Source organism: Eptesicus fuscus, chromosome 4, assembly GCF_027574615.1.
Source record: "Eptesicus fuscus isolate TK198812 chromosome 4, DD_ASM_mEF_20220401, whole genome shotgun sequence".
NCBI classification, from domain to species: domain Eukaryota; kingdom Metazoa; phylum Chordata; class Mammalia; order Chiroptera; family Vespertilionidae; genus Eptesicus; species Eptesicus fuscus.
Window position 1 is genome coordinate 34,170,877 of NC_072476.1, and position 20,358 is coordinate 34,191,234.

General features: G+C 42.3%; 2 protein-coding genes across 5 annotated transcripts in view; one reads left to right on the plus strand and one right to left on the minus strand.

The window, feature by feature from the left end:
* Positions 1-16,933, plus strand: part of ZNF394 (zinc finger protein 394) — a 32,822-nt gene extending 15,889 nt beyond the window's left edge. The window contains exons 3-4 of one of the 3 annotated variants that reach the window (XM_054714909.1): positions 16,270-16,407; positions 16,783-16,933. In XM_054714909.1, coding sequence (XP_054570884.1) covers positions 16,270-16,407; positions 16,783-16,880 — 236 coding nt within the window. In that variant the 3' untranslated portion in view covers positions 16,881-16,933. Of the gene's footprint in view, positions 1-16,269; positions 16,730-16,782 lie in introns of those variants that run through there. The other 2 variants (XM_054714910.1, XM_054714912.1) reach the window with 2 other exon arrangements.
* On the minus strand, positions 585-15,756 carry ZNF789 (zinc finger protein 789). Of its 2 annotated transcripts, XM_054714923.1 has the most exons (5): positions 15,599-15,756; positions 12,301-12,378; positions 9,691-9,817; positions 6,300-6,413; positions 585-2,297 (listed from the first exon to the last, which is right to left on the minus strand). In XM_054714923.1, the coding sequence occupies exons 2-5, from the start codon at positions 12,331-12,333 to the stop codon at positions 1,285-1,287; spliced, it is 1,287 nt and encodes a 428-aa protein (XP_054570898.1). In that variant the 5' UTR covers positions 12,334-12,378; positions 15,599-15,756; the 3' UTR covers positions 585-1,284. The 2 variants fall into 2 exon arrangements, with proteins under 2 accessions (XP_054570898.1, XP_054570899.1); XM_054714924.1 differs by lacking the exons at positions 9,691-9,817; positions 15,599-15,756 and having other exon boundaries at positions 12,301-12,363.
* Positions 16,934-20,358: the final 3,425 nt, after the last annotated feature.

The window sequence follows — 20,358 nt, forward strand, 5'->3', positions numbered from 1 at the left end:
TATGCTTGGAGTAACTGTGGGAATGAAAGGATATGGCTCCTCAAGGATTATATTTGACACTTTTTTAGTACAAGCCATTTACTTGTGGGAGAGGGCTGAAACACTGATAGAGGAGTGAAGAGACAAATAAAGGAACACAGCTGATAAGACAGCTGCCATTGTAAGTGAATGTGTATAATCCCATGGGAAAATCTGTAAACAGTGTACAACAGATGCTTCAGATAACCTATGTGCTCTTCCCAAGGGGAGGGAGATCTGGTTTATATCAAATTCCCATCAAGCACTGTGTAAGGCCTGCTCCGAGGATATTTCATTGTTTTAGAAAAAGCGTGCAAACCAACAGCTGAAGATAGTGCAAGGCAAATGAAACACACAGAGGGGCCAAGGCCAAAGGGGCAGGAGCAGGGCACCAACAGCATCTGCTATAAGCACTGACTTAGAAAACTTCATAGAATGTAGTAAATTTTTTTTTGGGGGGGGGAGAAACAATTGTAATAATCTGAACAATAAAGATTTATTAAAAAAAAATAAAAAACAAAAATAAATAAATAAATAATAATAAAAAAAAGAATGTAGTAATTTTCAACCAGCACACTGCTATGCGGGAAGAATTTTTCAAATATGCAATACCTGACTATTTAGTCAGGGGTGCTGACCTCTTTTCCCTTAGATTGTCAAATAAAAAAATGACAACAGAAACACAATAGTAGCTTTCCAGTGTGAATGAATCAAAATTATACCTACTTTTTTGGGCAGATTGGCCAAAAATGTCTTTTTTGATGTGCCGCAGAATTTTAGTAAATAGTTTATGTGTACCATGAGATGAAAAATATTGAAAACCACTATAATAGAACATTAACTTAATTTTATAAAAAATTTTATCCTTAATACCTCACTAGCTACATGTAGCACATACTTTTAAACAGCCTATCAATATCAGGTCATTATTCTGTTTAAAACCAAGAAGGCATTCTTAAATCATTCACAATCTATTAAATGATCTCCAGCCTGGGGGACCACAGAGCAAAGCTATCAAGCCTCCCTTATGCCTTAACTTGACTTGGGGGGAACAAAGGTATAGGGACTCAAGGGAAACGGGATACAACAGCCTATCACATTTTCTATTAAGTGATTCTGCACTACAGCAAGGCTACCTACAAAATGAGGGCCCCCAAAGAAAGAAAGAGTTCGGCTCTTGTTTATTAATTTTTGTAAAACAATCTAATTATATATATTTGCAATAGTGACAAGTTCTGGTCTTTAAATTATAGCTTTTCTCATTAGTCACGTAGATACCTGCTCTCTGTGAGTACCCTGATGCTTAACAAAGCTTGTGCGCCAACTGAAAGATTTCCCGCATTTTTCACATCTATAGGGTCTCTCTCCATTATGAATGACCTTGTGTCGATGAAGATTTGACTTAAAACTAAAAGTTTTCCCACATTCTCTACATTCAAATAATTTCCCCTTAGTATGGGTCCTTTGATGCTGAATGAGATCTATATTCCGACCAAATGATTCTCCACATTCACTGCATTTGTGAGCATTCTGTTTACTGTGAATTTGTTGATGGCTCTTAAGGGTTGAGTTCCGAGCAAAGGCTCTTCCACATTCAATGCATTTATGGGGTTTTTCTCCGCTGTGGATTACCTGATGTCGAATCAGAGTTGAATTCTGACTAAATGTTCTTTCACATTCACTACATTTATAGGGTTTTTCTTTGGTATGGATCCTTTTATGTTCAACAAGATATGCCACCTGACGGAAATATTTTCCACATTCATGACATTTATATGGCTTTTCTTGAGGGTGACACTGTTTATGGGTAGTAAGAGCAGACTTCTGTTTGAAGGCTTGCCCACATATGTCACACTCAAAGGGATCCTCTGAAGTGTGAAATCTCTGATGTCGAACAAAATTTGCCTGACGTTTGAAGACTCTTCCACATTCACTGCATTCATAAGATTTTTCATTTGTCAGAATTTGCTTATGCTTCAAAAACAATGATCTCTGATAGAAGGGTTTTCCATACTCATTATATTTGTCCTGCTTCTTACTAGTTTGACCATTCTGATCTTGAAAAAGGTTAAGGTTTTGAAGGAAGTACTCATTGTATTCATTACCAACAGTAGGAAGTGCAATTCTGTAAATGTCCACAAATTTGTTAAATTTAAGTAAGTTTTGTGAAGGCGTCATGGCCGTCTTCTGCCTTACCACTGATATCCTACATGACTCTGTATTTTCAGAAATTTTCTGCTTTGGAGTTAGCTTTATCATCTGGTATCTGGCTTCAGAACCTAGTAAAATAAAAAGAAAATATATAACCTTAGCTGGTTTGGCTCGGTGGATAGAGCGTCGGACTGCAGAATGAAAGATCCCAGGTTCGATTCCAGTCAAGGGCACATGCCTAGGTTGTGGGCTTGAACCCCCGTGAGGGGCGTGCAGGAGGCAGACAATCAATAATTCTCTCTCATCATTGATGTTTCTATCTCTCCCTCTCCCTTCCTCTCTGAATTCAACAAAAATATATTTTAAAAAAGAGAAATATATTGCTGTAACCAGTTTGGCTCAGTGGATAGAGTGTCGGCCTGCAGACTGAAGGGTCCTAGGTTCAATTCCAGTCAAAGGCATGTACCTTGGTTGCGGGCACATCCCCAGTAGGGGCTGTGCAGGAGGCAGCTGATCGATGTTTCTCTCTCATTGATGTTTCTAACACTCTATCCCTCTCCCTTCCTCTCTGTAAAAAATCAATAAAATATATTTTTAAAAAATCAATATATATATAAAAGCCTAAGCGACTGTTAGGACGGGATGACTGGCCAATAGCTATGATGCGCACTGACCACCAGGGGGCAGATGCTCAACACAGGAGCTACCCCTGGTGGTCAGTGCACTTCCACAGCCAACCTCCTGCGGCCAGCCAACTTCCCCCGTTCCCTTCCCCCGGCCAGTCTGTCCCGATTGGCCCTGATCGCTGGCCAGGCCGAGGGACATCACCCATGCACGAATTTGTGCACCAGGCCTCTAGTATGTATATATAAATCACCTGTCCACACAGAAGGAAAAACGTGAAAAGAAGCCAACTGCTTGTAATATAAGACACTGAAATGAAGCTAAGAAATGTTCACTTAGTTACATCATCATACTAGAGAGGCCACAATTCTGATTTTCATAGGACTCTCAGCTTTTATAACTGAAAGAGCTCTTAATATCAACCAACCAAAAAATGTACAAGAATGTATTAACCCAGCTAGTGTGGCTCAGTGATTGAATGTCAACCTCTGAACCAGGAGGTCACGGTTTGATTCCCAGTCAGCATGTGCCCAGGTTGTGGGCTTGATCCCCAGTGGGGGGCAGGCAGAAGGCAGCCCAATCAATGATTCTCTATCATTGATGTTTCTATCCATCTCTCTTCCTCTCCCTTTCTCTCTGAAATCAATAAAAAATATTTTTTAAAAAGTGTGTTAGAAAATAAACTGCAGCTCCAGTCAGACTGCTCCAAAACTGCCAAATCCCAAGCAAAGAGGAGAAAACTGTAGTTCTTGCTGTAGCTCCTGCTGGGTGGCCTCAGACAGTAGCTGACCTGCACCCCATTGGAGATCCAGAAACTAGTGTATCTAGTGGTCTGTGTGAGACGACACCAGATTTCAACTACTCTCATAAGGGAGACATTCAAGAGGCAGACTCAGTGAGCACCACAGCCCTACTGGAACAAGTCCTGCCCCATAAGCGGGTCTCCAGCACAGCAATTCTTCCATTATAGACACAGCGACCTCACAGCCAATTGGCCTGGAGGTCAACTCCTCCCAGTGACACCAACAACAATGAAGACTTAACTACAACAAGGCTGTACACACAGTCCACAAAGGGGTGCACCAAGAGTGTCCATCTCAGGTAACTGGGAGGCTGACCCATTGAACCATATAGGACACCTAGTACACAAAGCTACCCTACCAACTCAGGGAAGCAGCGAAAATGAGGAGACAAGGAAACAGATCACAAACGAAAGAAATGGAGGAGAACAAACAACTGGACATAGAGTTCAAAACCACAGTTATAAGGTTTTTCAAGAATTTCCTAGAAAAGGCCGATAAATTTAACGAGACCCTCGAGGATATGAAAAAGGACCAACTAAAAATTAAACATACACTGACTGAAATAAAAAATATTATACAGAGACCCAACAGCAGACTAGAGGAACATAAGAATCAAGTCAAAGATTTGGAATACAAAGAGGCAAAGGACACTCCTCCAGAGAAGCAAGAAGAGAAGAGAATCCAGAAAGTTGAAGATAGTGTAAGAAGCCCTGGGACAACTTCAAGCGTACCAACATCAGAATAATGGGGGTGCCAGAAGAAGAGAGAGAGCAAGACACTGAAAACCTATTTGAAGAAATAATGACTGAAAACTTCCCCCACCTGGTGAAAGAAATAGACTTACAAGTCCAGGAAGCGCACAGAACCCCAAACAAAAGGAATCCAAAGAGAACCACACCAAGACACATCATAATTACAATGCCAAGAAAGAGAGAATCTTACAAGCAGCAAGAGAAAAACAGTTAGTTACCTACAAGGGAGCACCCATACGATTATCAGCTGATTTCTCAACAGAAACTATGCAGGCCAGAAGGGAGTGGCAAGAAATATTCAAAGTGATGAATAGCAAGAACCTACAACCAAGATTACTCTACCCAGCAAAGTTATCATTCAGAATGGAAGGGCAGATAAAGAGCTTCACAGATAAGAAAAAGCTAAAGGAGTTCATCACCACCAAACCAGTATTATATGAAATGCTGAAAGGTATTCTTTAAAAAGAGGAAAGAGAAGAAAAAAGTAAAGATAAAAATTATGAACAACAAATACATATCTATCAACAAGTGAATCTAAAACTCAAGTGAATTAAAAATCCGAGGAACAGAATAAACTGGTGAATATAATAGAATCAGGGGCATAGAATGGGAGTGGATTGATAATTCTCAGGGGGAAAGGGGTGTCTGTGTCGGGGGTATGGGAAGAGACTGGACAAAAATCATACACCTATGGATGAGGACAGCAGGGAAGCGGGGGAGGTAAGGGCAGAGGGTGAGGTGGGAACCGGGTGGAGGGGAGATATGGGGGGAAAAAGGAGAAACAATTGTAATAATCTGAACAATAAAGGTTTATTAAATTTAAAAAAAAAAGAAATTAAAAAAAAAAGTGTGTTAGAGAATGTGAGAACAAAGTGAATCCTCACCATTACTGAAAAGCAACTTACTATAGGTACTCAGTAGTGTCACATAAATATAGGGGGGAGAGTCTCTTATACTATCTAGATAAACATGTTTTTTAATATATCTGGGAGGAAGAACTCCTTAAAAATGAAGTGTAAGATAGAATAGAAAAGGAACCAGAGAGAAGGTACAAAAGTCAACAAAATAGAGCAGATGTTCTCAAACAGGGGTGGTTTTACATCCTGGGAGACATTGACAATGTCTGGAGATAATTTTGGTTGTCCCAACTGGGGTGGTGCTACTGGAATCTAGGAGGTGGAGGCCAAGAACGCTGCTGAATATCCTACAATGGGCAGGACAGCTCCCCTTCAACAAAGAACTATCTAGCCCAAAATGTCGAAGTGCTTCAACTGAGAAACCTTAGAGTAGAGGGACATGGAAAAGGATAGAAGCAGCAACAGGAGAGAGTAAGTAGGAACAAGTAGGTACATCAAAAAATACCAAGTAACACAAAAAGCAAAATGAAAGCAAGGGAACAAGAGAAAGGATGAGTAATGAGGGTAGAGGCAAGTAATAGCTAGTATGGCATAAGAGCTGTCAGAAAACATCAGACCAGTGGTTCAGTGAAGTACTTTAATGCAAAAGAGAATGAACTTTGCAAATTCGAAATCAAATCCCAACTAGCAATATTCTGTGTGATAGATTATCTTTTTTAAAAATATATTTTTTATTGAATTTATAGAGGGAGAGGGAGAGGGAGATAGAAACATCAATGATGAGAAAGAATCATTCATTAGCTGCCTCCTGAATGCCGACTGGGGATCGGGCATGTGCCCTTCACAGGAATCAAACCCGGGACCCTTCAGTCTACAGGCCGACGCTCTGTGTGATAGATATCTTAATCTATTAGTTTCTTCCTCTGGAAAATGGAGCTTATGGTATTACTACTACCTTCAGAGGTCGGTAAGGATGAAGAAGTGAGAGAATGTATGCTAAACACCTGGCTCAGCATTAAGGACACAGAAGGAGCTTCATTAATGTGATTCCCTTCCTCTTTATGGTTTCTGCTTGTCTGGGACTTCTCACCCACCTGGGCAAGCACTACTGGAAGCCCTTCTAGTCCCAGCTCTTGGGAGATCCAGGATCCATGGGTCTTCCCACTGTTCCAGCTGACAGATCACCTCAGGTTTAGGAATCTGAAATCCTATTCATGGGAAGTAAATGGATGTGACGGTTAGTGAGTTAGAGAGATGACCTAGAGCTCAGATTAACCACTTTGTATCTACAGTGGCAAGGAGATAAAGACAACAATCAAAAGGGTTCCTGAGAATAGAAATCTGCACAATCTTTGTGAAAATCTGACAATCTTTATTGACAACCTGAATGATAGTCACACCCTTGGATGTGGTAAACTCACTCTTAGAAATACAGCCTATGGGGGGATGAGGACAAATATGTGACACCTTAATCAATAAAGAAATTAAAAAAAAAAAAAAAAGAAATACAGCCTAGCCCAGCCAGCGTGGCTCAGTGGTTGAGCATTGACCTATGATCCAGGAGATCATGGGTTTGATTCCTGGTCCGGGCGCATGCGTGGGTTGCAGGCTCAGTCCCCAGTTGGAGGTATGCAGGAGGCAGCCAATCAATGAGTCTCTCTCATCATTGATGTTTATATATATCTCCCTCTTCCTTTCCCTTCCTCTCTGAAATCAATAAAAAATATATATAGAAAAAAAAGAAATACAGCCTAAGGAAAAATTAATGTTCCAGAGATTTTCAGCAGAGTTGCAACAATATAGAACTGGAAATAAATTAAATGTTAATAGGGGAATAATTAAAGTATAGCACATTAATATAATAAAGGGAAAAGTATTAGGCACATATTAAAAATCCATATGTTTAAAAATATTTATTCAGGGTCAATGGGGAAAAAAGGGATATATGTAATACTTTCAACAATAAAGAATTATTTTTTTTAAAATATTAAAACAGGAAGTGCACCCTGTACATTTTTAAAGCAGAATACAAAACTCATGTAGAGTATAATTCAAAACTCATGTAAAGTATGATCCAAACTTAATGTTTTAAAACTATATGTGTGTGGATATGTACATAAGTATACATATATATGAAAAGACTAGGAAAAAGTAAACCAAAATGTTGGCAAGTTCTTTTTTAAAAAAATAAGTATATTTTATGGAGTTTTTACAGAGGAAGGAAGAGGGATAGAGAGTTAGAAACATCGATGAGAGAGAAACATCGATCAGCTGCCTCTTGCACACCCCCCACCGGGGATATACCCGCAACCAAGGTACATGCCCTTGACTGGAATCGAACCCTGGACCTTTCAGTCCACAGGCCGACGCTCTATCCACTGAGCCAAACCAGCTAGGGCGGCAAGTTATTTCTGAGCAGTGGGACTTTTATTTTCTACTCTATTACTGAAATATCATTCAATAATACATATATATTAAGAAACTTAAGCCGAAACCGGTTTGGCTCAGTGGATAGAGCGTCGGCCTGCAGACTGAAGGGTCCCAGGTTCGATTCCGGTCAAGGGCATGTACCTTGGTTGCGGGCACATCCCCAGTACGGGGTGTGCAAGAGGCAGCTGATCCATGTTTCTCTCTCATCGATGTTTCTAACTCTCTGTCCCTCTCTCTTCCTCTCTGTTAAAAAATCAATAAAATATATTTTAAAAAAAAGAAAAAAAAAAAAGAAACTTAAAAGTACCATACCCATTAACTCCAACATTCCAGTCTTTGGAATACTAGTATATCTTGGGGAATAATCAGAAATTTATATAAAGATTTATAGTCAGAAATATCCATTGGAACTTTATCACACAGAAAATGATAAACACACAAATGAATCAACAACGAAAACAAAGCCAAGCTTAACACTCCTGAATAGGAAAATGATTAATTATGGATCATACAATAGATTTACATTAAGATTATTTACTATATTATGGAGGTTTTTAATAGCAGAGGGAAAATTCTGATGTTATAATGTTAAGTTTTAAAGAGGTTACAGAATTATACAAAGAATATGCTCAGTTACATTTTTTTTAAAAAAATGTTTTTATTGATATTAGAGAGAGAGGGAGAGAAACATTCATCAGTCACTTCCTACATGCACTCCAACCAGGGCAAACCAACTGAGCCACACTGGGCAAGGCACTCAGCTACATTTTTTAAAGCATGGGGGGAAAATACTGGAAGTAAATATTCCAAAATATTAACAGTATTACCCCTGAATGTTTTTCCATTCCCTTCATGCTTTTCTATACCTTCCATGTATTCAAATATGCTCTTGTAATTTTTAAAAGAAAAAGAATCATAAAAAACCCAGAGGTGGGTAGATAATCCTATGACAGAAACTGTGTCAAGAGTGTCAGTGTGAGGGTCAAGCATGTGTCCCCAGAAAGAAAATTATTTATCCAGGTAACTTCCCCAGTAGGACGTTCTGCATTGGCTTAAGAGAAAGGCTGACTCCTGGGAGGAAAGAAGCAGTGAAGGTTCAGAAATAAAGTCAAGTCAGTTAAGAATCATTTCCTGGGCAACGAGTGATGTTGCAAACAAGGAAGGAATCATTTCCAGAAAAGAAATAAGACATTTCAAGAGAATAAGAAGCTAGCCTTTGGGAATCAAATCAGCCACAATCTTTTCAACTCCAAGAAGTCTTATAGATATAGAGGAGGTCAGTGGTGGTGGGAAATGAACTCTAAAACAAAAGGAAACTTCCTCATTTCCAATCCCTTATCTGAAGCCAGATGAGTTTCAGCATTCAGAATTTTTTCAGATTTAGAAAGGGTGACTTTCTATTATATACTACTCCAAAACCTAACAGGGTTTGGAACTGTACCTTTAATCAAGCACATTGATATTTCTGATGCTAAACATACAGATACAAAAGTCAAATGGGAAAGAAATCCTATATAATCCTATATAATAAAAGCCTAATATGCAAATCAACCGAATGGTAGAACGACTGGTTACTATGACACACACTGACCACCAGGAGGCAGGTGCTCAACTAAGGAGCTGCCCCCAGCCCGCAGGCCCTAACCCAGCCAAGGCGGGTGCCAACAGGGCCCACTCCCTACACCTCCCCCCCTATTGCCCTGCCAGTCGCCCCGCACAGGGAGGTGACCGGCTGGGATGGTGGGGGCAGGGCCAGAGAGAGGGCGGCGCCAGGCAAGCCAAGGCAGGTGCCAGCAGAGGCCTCCCAAGCACCCGCCAGTTGCCCCACAGATTGCCAGCCATGCCTAGGGACCCTATCCGAATTTTGTGCACCGGGCCTCTAGTAAGGATGATAAATAGCTTCACTTGTAGGATGAAGTCAAGTTTGGCCACTGGATGACCAGGTTGAATCTTATAGCCAAATGCATTATGAAAACATTTCTGGTTTTCAGTGCTTTTTCTGACTTTAGAATTTGTGTAGACACTCAAAGGCAAATCTGTAAGCCAAGTCATTACCCAACAAAATCATGTTTCTGTAATTCTCCAGCATCATATCTCTGTAGAGGTTCTTTTGAGCCCAATCAAGTTTGTTCCACTCTTCTCTGGTGAAGTATATAGCCACATCCTCAAAGGACAGCAACTCCTAAAAACACAGTGACTAATTATAGCTTCAATTCTGACAATAACTTTGTGAGCTGCTATTATTCTATAGGTCAGGTTTGATTAGATAAAGTGAGTTGGTCAAGTTCATTCAATTAGTAAGTAGATTCAGGGATCAACTTCAGTTTTCCCACACTCAAGCCAGACATCTTATTTTTTCTATGCGAGGGCCAGAAGCTTTTTCTTTAGAGGGTCAGGTTAATATTTTAGGCTTCTCAGGCCCTTTGGTCGCTGCTACAATTATTCAGCTCTGCTAATGTAGCACAAAAGAAAGCCATGGAAAGCAAATGGGCATCACTGTGTTCCAATAAAACTTTACTATCACATCCAGGTCAACTTGCCCAAATCCTGCTCTATACACACAACCCTTTGCAAATGATTTTTCTGCCAGGGCTCGCACAGGGAAGAGATAGCACACTCAAATGAGGTCACTGAGGATAGCTTAGTGTACAGACTAGTCACAAAAGAATGGACAGGCTTCCAACAGGGCCTGCTGAAGCATGTAGGGGCTGGCTCTCCTGGGGAACCATTACTGACTAAGTCTGATGGGGAAAGCAGGGAAAGAATTATTAGAATCTAGAAAGTTGTTGAGAGAAAATAAGGCTGGAACCAGCATCTTAGAGAAATGCAGCCCAGCAAGGAGGAAGCTGTAGGAATAAGCATCTGACATTAATTTCCTCCAAGCCTCTGGTCCCCTGACTCCCACCATTCCATTGCCAAAAACCAACCAGAAGCCAGAGGGCAAGGGAGCCCAATGATGGTAAATATAAACGTCAGCCTCCCAGGGCACAGACCAAGGTCATGAAGGGTACAGAGTATATCCAGGGGGATCAGGTGTTCAGCACAATGTACGCAGTAGGAGTTTCCATTTGCAAATGTGTATTCACCTCATGTGAGCCAAGAACAGAAGGTGTCTTGTTCATATGCTATTGGAGCTCTTGGAGCAGAGGCCTGGTTGTCTGTTCACTATACTCCTTTCTTTTATAAGACATTGACTGTGTGGGTTCAGGGGGTATTTGTGCAGAACAAAGGTGCTCAGTAATAGAGAATACCCACCCCATCCTGAGAAGCTTCTCATAGCTCTCTTCTGGATACAGATACCAGAATCTCCCAAATTGCATGGCCTTTCTTTCCTCCCCACTAAACCTGACTTCCTCAAGCTCTCTCTCAACACCATCCTAAATGTCCCTCCTTTTATTGCCTTCTGAACCTGACCAACTCAGCTATCTGCATTCTCTATATCTACATGAAGGTTATTAGGTGCTGGGGATGGAATGGTTTAATCTCCTATGAGTTATCTCGTACATTTGGTTTTACAGTTGAGCCCTTAAAGATTCTCAAAAACTATTGCTCTCATATTCCCCACCAGTGGTACTCTACACATTTATCACTCCTGTTCCTTTAAGAAACGTTTACGGAGCACCAATAAGTTGTTAACCTTCATGCTATTGGCCAGTAATAAATATAAGGTTACAACTCAGGCTGTGAACTGCTCAACTCTATATAATAAAAGTGGTGTGACGGGGCCCCCTCGAGTTGCTAAGTGCACATCTGTACAACCCTATAGCAGCCCTGGTCCCTGCTTCAGGAAGTGAACCACACAGTGGAGGAAGATGGAGAAATCAACATGGGAATGATCCAGTGGTCAACACCCATGGGAGGTAATTAGAGGGGGCTGTGAGGAGAGGGAGCTCACCTTCCCTTTCAGAAGGCACTGCCAGTTATGTCTCAGAAATAGCCCATGGGGCACATGCTCTTTAACTCCTCTCGTATTCCCACCACCTCCCCTAGACATTACCTACATTTTTACTCAGCCCTCTTCTCCCTCAGAGGAAGAGGTTGCCCTTCTAGTAATCCCTCCTTCTCTGCTATTGATTCCATTCTCTCCTGTCTCTGCCAGGGTCTGAATCCAATGATGATGATGATGATGAGTCTTCCTTTTCTTTCTCTTTCCCCTTGTGATATTATGATTTACAGTTAAAAAAAAAAAAGTATATTTGGTCTTCATCCCTGTTTCTCACACAGAGTTCCTAAAACTCCTGGAATTTCCTAAAGGAATAACACCAAATGAGCAACTTTTGTCCTCAGACAGGTCCAGAGCCATAAAGGTAAAAGGCATGTCTTGTTACTCATAATAATTTTCTTGCCCTAACTGGTTTGGCTCAGTGGATAGAGAGTCGGCCTGCAGACTCAAGGGTCCCAGGTTCGATTCCGGTCAAGGGCATGTACCTTGGTTGCAGGCACATACCCAGCGGGGAGTGTGCAGGAGGCAGCTGGTCGATGTTTCTCTCTCATTGATGTTTCTAACTCTCTATCCCTCTCCCTTCCTCTCTGTAAGAAAAAAAAAAAATCCAATAAAATATATTTAAAAAACAACAACATAATAACGTTCTTCCACCACACGTGAGATTATGTTAATGAGATGAACTTTAGAAAGTCCCTAAAAATGGCAGAACCACAGCTCACCTTCCATGGGGCTGTCAGGAACACAGCTGCCATGGCCTGGTTTCTAAGATGGGGCAGGATCCTGGCCACCAGGCTAAGCTGAAAGAGAAAAAAAAAAAAAAAAAAAAGGTAAGGAGGGAGGCCAGTACACATTTGAACCTCTCTCACTAGGCAACTCTTAGAATTCCAACAGGGCCAATAAACCTCAGCTAACACAAAGTCACTATTAATGTTGGAATATGTGATAAAAATGAAAGGAGCCACTAGAATAGTTTTTTTTTAGTAAGTTCTGAAGCTAGGTCCATTTTCAAAGCTAGTCAAAAGAACCTGTGGCCCAGCCCCCTCCCCTTCTCCCTAGAATATGTTCTGCAGTACCTCATTATAAAAATAGCACTCTGTCAGCAGATGAGTGGGTTAAAAACCTGTGGTACATCTACACAATGGAATACTATGCTGCTGTAAAAAAGAAGGACCCCTTACCATTTGCAAAGCATGGATGGACCTGGAGAGCATTATGCTAACAGAAATAAGCCGGAGAAAGTTAACTATCACATGATCTCACTCATTTGTGGAATATAATGAACAACATAAACTGATGAACAAAAATAGATTCAGAGACCCAGAAATATCGAACAGACCGTCCGCCAAACCTCAGAGGAAAGGCAGGGGATGGTGGGGGGGTGGGGGGTGGGGTAAGAGATCAGCCAAAGGACTTGTAGCCATGCATATGAGCATGACCAATGGACACAGACCAATGAGAGTGGGCAGGGAGAGGTCAATGGGGGGGGGGGAGGGGAGGAAACATATGTAAAACTTTCAACAATAAAGAATTAAAAAATATAGCACTCTTACCTGCAACCAGCCCAGAACTCAAACCACAAGCAATGCAGCAACAGGCCCCAAATCAGGACTTGGTCACTATCTGCCACCATATCCCTAACATTTATGTCCCTTCTTCAACTGAGAAGGACCAACAGAGAAAGCCAAACATGCTCCCCGCTGCCCAATCACATAGAATGTCCCACTTATATGAACTTAACCTGCTCCAGGCTTCTCAAGCCAACCACCTCCAAACTGGGCATATTTCAGCTTTTCCTTTTTTTCCACCCTAAAGCTTTCCGGTCCCTGACTGTGGGTCTCTACCAAACACAAGTGATGGTGGCTGACTCCCTTGCTAAAGCAATGCTCTGAATAAAGAGCCTTTGTTCTCATTTGGATGGTTTTCATTTACTTCTACATCATACAGAATCAGCTCACAGAGTGTAAAAAGTATTTTAGGGCAGTTATCAGGCTACATATTATACACAAAGAAGTAATCATTGTCAAAAAGAAATTCAGCTTTACTTGATATGGATAATTTTATTGAGCAAGAAACAAACCACAAACACGGAGACTTCAAAACTCAGGGTGTTAAGAAGCTGGGCTCTCAGCAGTTACTGCTCAGCTTATAAAGCATGTGAGGGGTAGCAGAATACACCACCCCAAAATATGCTCCTTTGGAATGTTGATTATTTTGAGCTGCAGGCACTTGAAAAACAGCAAATGCAAAGAGAGGCTTTCTATGAACTCCCTTTATCTTCCTAAAGACGGATCCTCCAAAAGGAACTCAACTGTCACAAACACCTTCCAGGAGTTTCACCCACCAGGGAAGACTGACTCTTATCACAAGAGAGGGGACTAGGACACTTTGACACAAACTATCAGACCTCCCATATATTCTTCTAAGGGCCCACTCACCTTTCTAAAAACCTTTTACTCTCCTCTAAAAGGCCTACATTCTCCATCCCCTTTCCCTATTAAGATGGGAAAAGCCTGAATTCTAAGGCAATCCAGGAGTTACTCATTTTTCCCTGGGTATCTCCATATATTCATGAGGTACACATGTTAATAAACTTGTTTTTCTCTTAATCTTTTATTCAGTTAACTCAGAAGGGAAGAGAAAAATTACTTTCCTCCCCCCAGACATGAATGAAGAAGTACCTTGTTTTCTATTGTGACTGGTTACTAGAAACTGACATTTCTTTTAGAGCACTAGTAATGTACAAGTTTAATTTTGTTGTTAATCCTCACCCGAGGATATTTTTCCATTGATTTAAAAAAAAATTTTTTATTGATTTTTTTTTTTTACAGAGAGGAAGAGTGTTAGAAACATCAATGAGAGAAACATCCATCAGCTGCCTCCTCTCCTGCACACCCCCTACTGGGGATGTGCCTGCAACCAAGGAACATGCCCTTGACTGGAATCGAACCTAGGACCCTTGAGTGGGTCCGCAGACGCTCTATCCACTGAGCCAAACCGGTTAGGACTGATTTTTTTTTTTTTTTAAGAGTGTGGAAGGTACGGGGGAGGAGGGAGGGAAGATGGGGAGACACACCTATGTCTCAGAGATTGGTTGCCTCTCGCGCACCACCCTGACCATCCCTGGGGATTGAATCTGCGCGGCCTGACGCTCTAACCACTGAGCCGCTCCGGCCAGGGCCAAGTTTACTTCTTTGTAGCTGATTGGCTGAGAAGATGCAAGGTCACCCAACCTAAGAAAGCTTAACTTTCATTTAAGGACAGAGTGAGCATTTGGGGGGGGGGGCAATTAGGACAGTTTTGGGTTCTTTAAGTTTGGGTTCCCTAGCTATGGGCGGTTGGCCTATACCCAAACTGTGACCTTCATTTTAGCTTTTTCTTTTCTTTTCTTTTTTTAAAACACAAATTCAATATTGTTACTCAGGGAGTACACACGTGATGCGTGCGATACAGGTGATTTCTATTTCTTGTGCTTTCCCGGCTACCGGTGAACCTTGCTTTTTGAGCAGGTGCATTTCAAAGCCCCTCACACATCACTCACGTTCCTGAGAGCGCGGTGCCTCGGAAGCAGGAGGGCTCTCCAAGAACGTCCTGATCACGGCTCCCGCGCTGCAGGAGGGACCTCAACCGCTTCATTATCTACTGGGAACTCTGTACGTTTGGAACTCAGAATCTAAAATGCCCCTTCACAATGTGATCCCCCTAAACTCTTCATCACCTCTCGTTTTCCCCTGTAAGAAAACCTAACCAAGCAATAGCACCAACCAGGCAATCCATCACCAGACTCCGTTCTTCCTTAACGCTAAAGTGACTGCGCAGAACATGCTCAAAAGTTGGCGTCTTCAGGAAGACGCTGAGTAAATGCCCTGTGACCTCCCCAGAAAGCAGGGTGGGGTGGGGTGGGGTGGGGTGGGGTGCGGTGAGGGGTCTCCCGAGCCCTGACACCGTCCGTGGCGGAGCTGCCGTGACTTCCCCGCGGCACCCACTCCTCCCATCACCGTAGCTTCTTTCTCCCCAAACCTGCTTGGCGCCCGCTCCAGGAAGTCCTAGGCGTCCACGGGCAGCGACCAGGTGGGCTGGGCTCCCCTCGCGAGGTTCCGGCCCCGCCCCGGGGTCTGGTCGGCGAATCCATTAATCCCCAACTGAGGGCGCTAACCCGAAAGCTTCCCGTGTCTCTCCCTCGCCGACTCGCGCGTGCGCCGAGTAGAGCAATCCCGCCTGCGTGCCGTCTAGGAAACGCGGAGGCTTCGCAACTCTATGGTCGGGCTACCTGTGCCGCGGCCCCAAGTCCCAAGCACCCCCGCGCCTCCGACTGGGCCAATCCGCGGGACTGGCAGACCCCGCCCCTGGCTGCCCTGAGACTGGTCAGGACCGCCTGGGGGGCTTTACAAATTCCATTGCTAAGACCCACGCCTTCCACACCACTTGTATCAGAAGGTCGAGGGGTGGGCCCTCGTGCAACTGGGTATTTTTTAAAAGCTTTTCTTGTGAGTCTAATGTAGAGTGACTAGCTTTTTAGAGAGCCAACCCTCAGTACGGTCATACCTGAGAAAAAACAAAACAAAATAAAATAAAATGAACATAATATGTTGAATTATTTATACACATGTGTGTTATTACTTTAACATAACAATATTTAAAATAGGTGTTTATCTGAAAGTATGTTATTTGAAGTTACTTTTCTGTTATAGGAATGGTGTTACTTAAACAAAGCAACTGTGAAGATGACAAAAGGAAAACCGCATTCAAAATGGACTCCAGAAGCCACGAAGGGAGGCCTCTCACTCACCACAGCAGGAAGAAGATAACTTTACTCCCCTGGATGAGGAGTAAGATTTTCTCCTTACCTGGCAACAGCTCAACCAATGGGAAGCTGCCATAATCCCAACCACTCCTCCTCCAATGAATTTATGTTCAAAACTACACTACCTCTCCCAACTTCCAACTTTTCTTTATAAAAACACCCTCATCTCCTTTGTTCTGCACATTTACCTATGTTTTGCCATAGTTTGTAAGTCCCAAATTGTTATTCCCGAAAAAAACTAGAATTTTCTATCTAAACCCTTTATCTTTTTTGTTTTGAAGGTTGACACACACCAGACTAAACAACAGTGGCAATTAATTGTAGAACTAATTTAAAAAAATTTTTAATCCTCATCTGAGAATATTTTTCCCATTTAAATTTTTTTTTTTTTTTTTCACAGAGTGGAAAGGAGAGTTAAAGACAGAGAAATATCAACTGCTTGGTTGCCTCCTACACCACCCCAACTGGGCTGGGGATGGAGCCCTTGACCAGAATTGAACCCAGGACCCTTCAGTCCAAAGGCTGACTCTCTATCCACTGAGCCAAACTGGCTAGGGCAATAGGATTCCATATGTTAAGTAAAGAAAAAAAGTAAGAGAATATAGATTTCTTTTTAAAAACTCTTTTAGGCGCCCCTGAGTCCGGGTGAGGCCGCACCCCTGGGTCCGGGTTAGACCAAACCAGAGGGAGTCGGACCTGCATTACCACCATTTGTCTACCATCCAGAGCTGAAAAGTCAGTGCCGACATATACACATAAGGAACTGGTGGACATTGAAATTGGGTCTCAAAAGAACTGTTGGTCCAGAAAGAGACTCACTACAGACTGATTCATTTGCCTGTCAGCATAACTATTATTGCTCGTCTCACATTCGGTTCTTATAAGTATATTTCTAGTAACACATGATCTCACTCATCTAGGGGAAATGATGAACAACATAGACTGATGAACAAGAACAGAACCAGAAACAAGGAGGCATCGATCGGACTGTCAGGCCTCAGAGGGAGGGTAGGGAAGGGTGGGGGTAGGGGAGAGAGATTAACCAAAGGACTTGTGTGCATGCATACGAGCCTAACCAATGGTTAAGGACAACAGGGGGGTGGGGGCATCCGTGGGGAGGGGTGTGGGATGGGAATGGGGGGATGAGGACAAATATGTGACACCTTAATAAAGAAATTAAAATATAAAATAAAATAAAAAATAAAAACTCACCGAAACCAGTTTGGCTCAGTGCATAGAGCGTAGGTCTGCGGACTGGGGGGGTCCCGGTTTCGATTCCGATCAAGGGCATGTACATTGGTTGCGGGCACATCCCCGGTGGGGGGTGTGCAAGAGGCAGCTGGTCGATGTTTCTCTCTCATTTTCTCTCTCATCGATGTTTCTAGCTCTCTGTCCCTCTCCTTTCCTCTCTGTAAAAAGTCAATAAAATATATTTTTTTAAAAAGAAATATATTTTTTATTAGAAAGGAATCTAAGCAAGGTTTGAGTATTTGTTAGTGAAAAATTTAAAGTAGTGAATTAGAAAAAGAGACCATAGATTTTATTACTCAGACTCTTCCGCTCTGAGTTAATTCTGGTTATATGAGGTGTCTCCCAGTTGTGGCGAGAACACCTTTCACCTGGAAGGTTTAGTTCCTGCAGTTAAGGAGACAGAGGAAGGCCAAGGTACCCTTCTGGCACCAGCTGCTGGTCAAAAACTTTAATTCAAAGTACTCAATATCTCCCCCACCCCCTAGGGTTGGACTCTTTATTTTTTATTTATATTTTATTATACAGATTTCAGGTGCGCAATTTCATAACACATCATCTGTACACCCTAAGTCAAGTCTCCTTCCATCGCCATTTGTCCCCCCATACCATTCTCCACCCCCACGCTCCCTGGCAATCACCACACTGTTTTCCTTCTATTTTTTTTAAAATATATTTTTATTGATTTCAGAGAGGAAGGAAGAGGGAGAGAGAGATAGAAACATCCACGATGAGAGAGAATCATGGATCGGCTGCCCCCTGCAAGTCCCCCACTGGGGATCAAACCCACAACCCAGGCATGTGCCCTTGACCAGAATCGAACCCGGGACCTTTCAGTTCACAGGCAGATGCTCTATCCACTGAGCCAAACTAGCTAGGGCCACCGCACTGTTTTCCATGTCCATGCATTTTTTTTTTTCTTTTATGCTCAATCCCTCCACCTCCCTCTTTTTTTTTATTTCTTTATGGGATGTTTTGGGGGCAGCCCTTCTTTGGCCCTGGCAGTACCCACAATGTTCTAGGCTTCCTGGTGTGCCTCTTAAAGCAGCATGTCTTTCATAACGACACCAGAAAATACTTCTGATTAGACCATGGTGCTTTCGTGCTGGTTGCCTCTGCCCTGTTCCTCCTCTGCGTGGAGAAGCTGCAGAAAGCTCCCAGGTTAGGGAGACCCAGAAAAGCCAGCTTCAGTAGGTTGTATTGCTGGGACACCAAGAAAAAAATCTTTCTTGGGTTATCTGTACCCACAGGAATGGGAGCAGAGAGCTAGTAGGACTTCACTTCCAATTATTAAACAAGTCAATGATTTTTGAGACTCTGCAGAGACTAGTCAGAACTGTTTGAAACTTTCTAGAGACAATCAGTTGATGAGACTGCGATGGGGGTGACTTGGAAGGGCTGGAGAACATGATGATGACACATTTTTTTCTGCCTAAAGAGGCATTTCTTAGTGTCTCAGTTCTTGAAAATAAATGCCACCATCATGAAGTGGGTCAATCTCCAAACTGTTCATCTAAGGCTGAGATGCTCTGCCATGAGTGATGCACTGAGCTGGAGAGACTGACCAGGGTGGGCACAAGTGCAGATGTTGGGCAGAGCTGCTGATCAAGAACCATGGGTGCTGTCAAGATACTGTAAACACCTTGGGTGGTTGCAAATCAAGAGCTAGAAAATGCATGGAGAGAGGGCTCATTGCACTTATATATGATTCCACAACCTTCACAACCCAGAAAAATGTACACACCTGTATGACAGCAGTTCTCTAACCAGAGCAAAACTATGACCCCATAAATATACAGTTGTGACCTCAGGTACCACCCATTCCAAAATTTCCATCTTAAAAGTAGAGAACCTGAGACAAAATGAAATGGTGGTCCATGGTCACACTGCAATTCAAAATTTGGGAATAGGCACAAAAGGATGGATGAAGATTGGGTGCCCATCACCTATTATAAATCCAGCAAGACATAATCTTTCTTACTCTTCTTTCACATAAAGCAGGCACATTATTTGGTGGCTTCCTTGTGCTACCCTAAGGGAAATGCTAGGAGCTGCAGACCTTGCGTGTCTGAGGGTCTGGCCACTGTAATCAAATTCTAGGTCATCTGTTTAGTGTCTAGGAAAATCAATCAATCAATCAATCGATCAGCAAAGTTTTTTTTCTGTGCCTATAGCACCATCTGGTGGCTAATTGGATAATAACATGTTCTCTAATATTTGTAAGATGTGATGTCATGATTTAGGGTCTAGGCCAGGTACCTCTTGGGGAAACTTGTATTCAATTAGAGCACACCTGGGGAATTCTCCAAGTGCAAACATTCGTAAAACTAAAATACAACTTCAATGTAAGATCCCTGCGACTGAATTTGTCTCTTTTGTCCAGGTTGTGGTTCCAGTGACCATACATGTGAGCACACCAGTATACCTATAATAGGTGATCACTAAACACTATTCTCTACCCAGCAGCTTGGGTCATTGTTCAAGAATGTTCATTTGATCATGTCTTAACCTTCACTGGCTCCCCATTTCCCTTAATTGATAAGCTGCACTCTTCACCCAGCATTCAAAACATTTTGTGTTCTGATCCCTGCTTGCCTCTCCAGATTCATCTGTAATCTTCATCATATTTTATTCTTTTTCTATTACCAAATTTACAGAACTCAAAATTTAACATTTTGACCATTTAAAAAGTATTTTTATTGATTTTTAGAGAGACAGGGAGAGGGAA

What these genes read in the sequence shown, in the direction of transcription:
- ZNF789 (XM_054714923.1), bottom strand. Translation starts at nt 12,333, where the DNA reads ATGGCAGCTGTGTTCCTGACAGCCCCATGGAAG. An exon ending in TCCTGACAGCCCCATGGAAG is followed by an intron (nt 9,818 to 12,300) that starts GTGAGCTGTGGT and finishes CTGTGTTTTTAG; the next exon opens with GAGTTGCTGTCCTTTGAGGA. An exon ending in TTCCAGTAGTGCTTGCCCAG is followed by an intron (nt 2,298 to 6,299) that starts GTGGGTGAGAAG and finishes TTATTTTACTAG; the next exon opens with GTTCTGAAGCCAGATACCAG.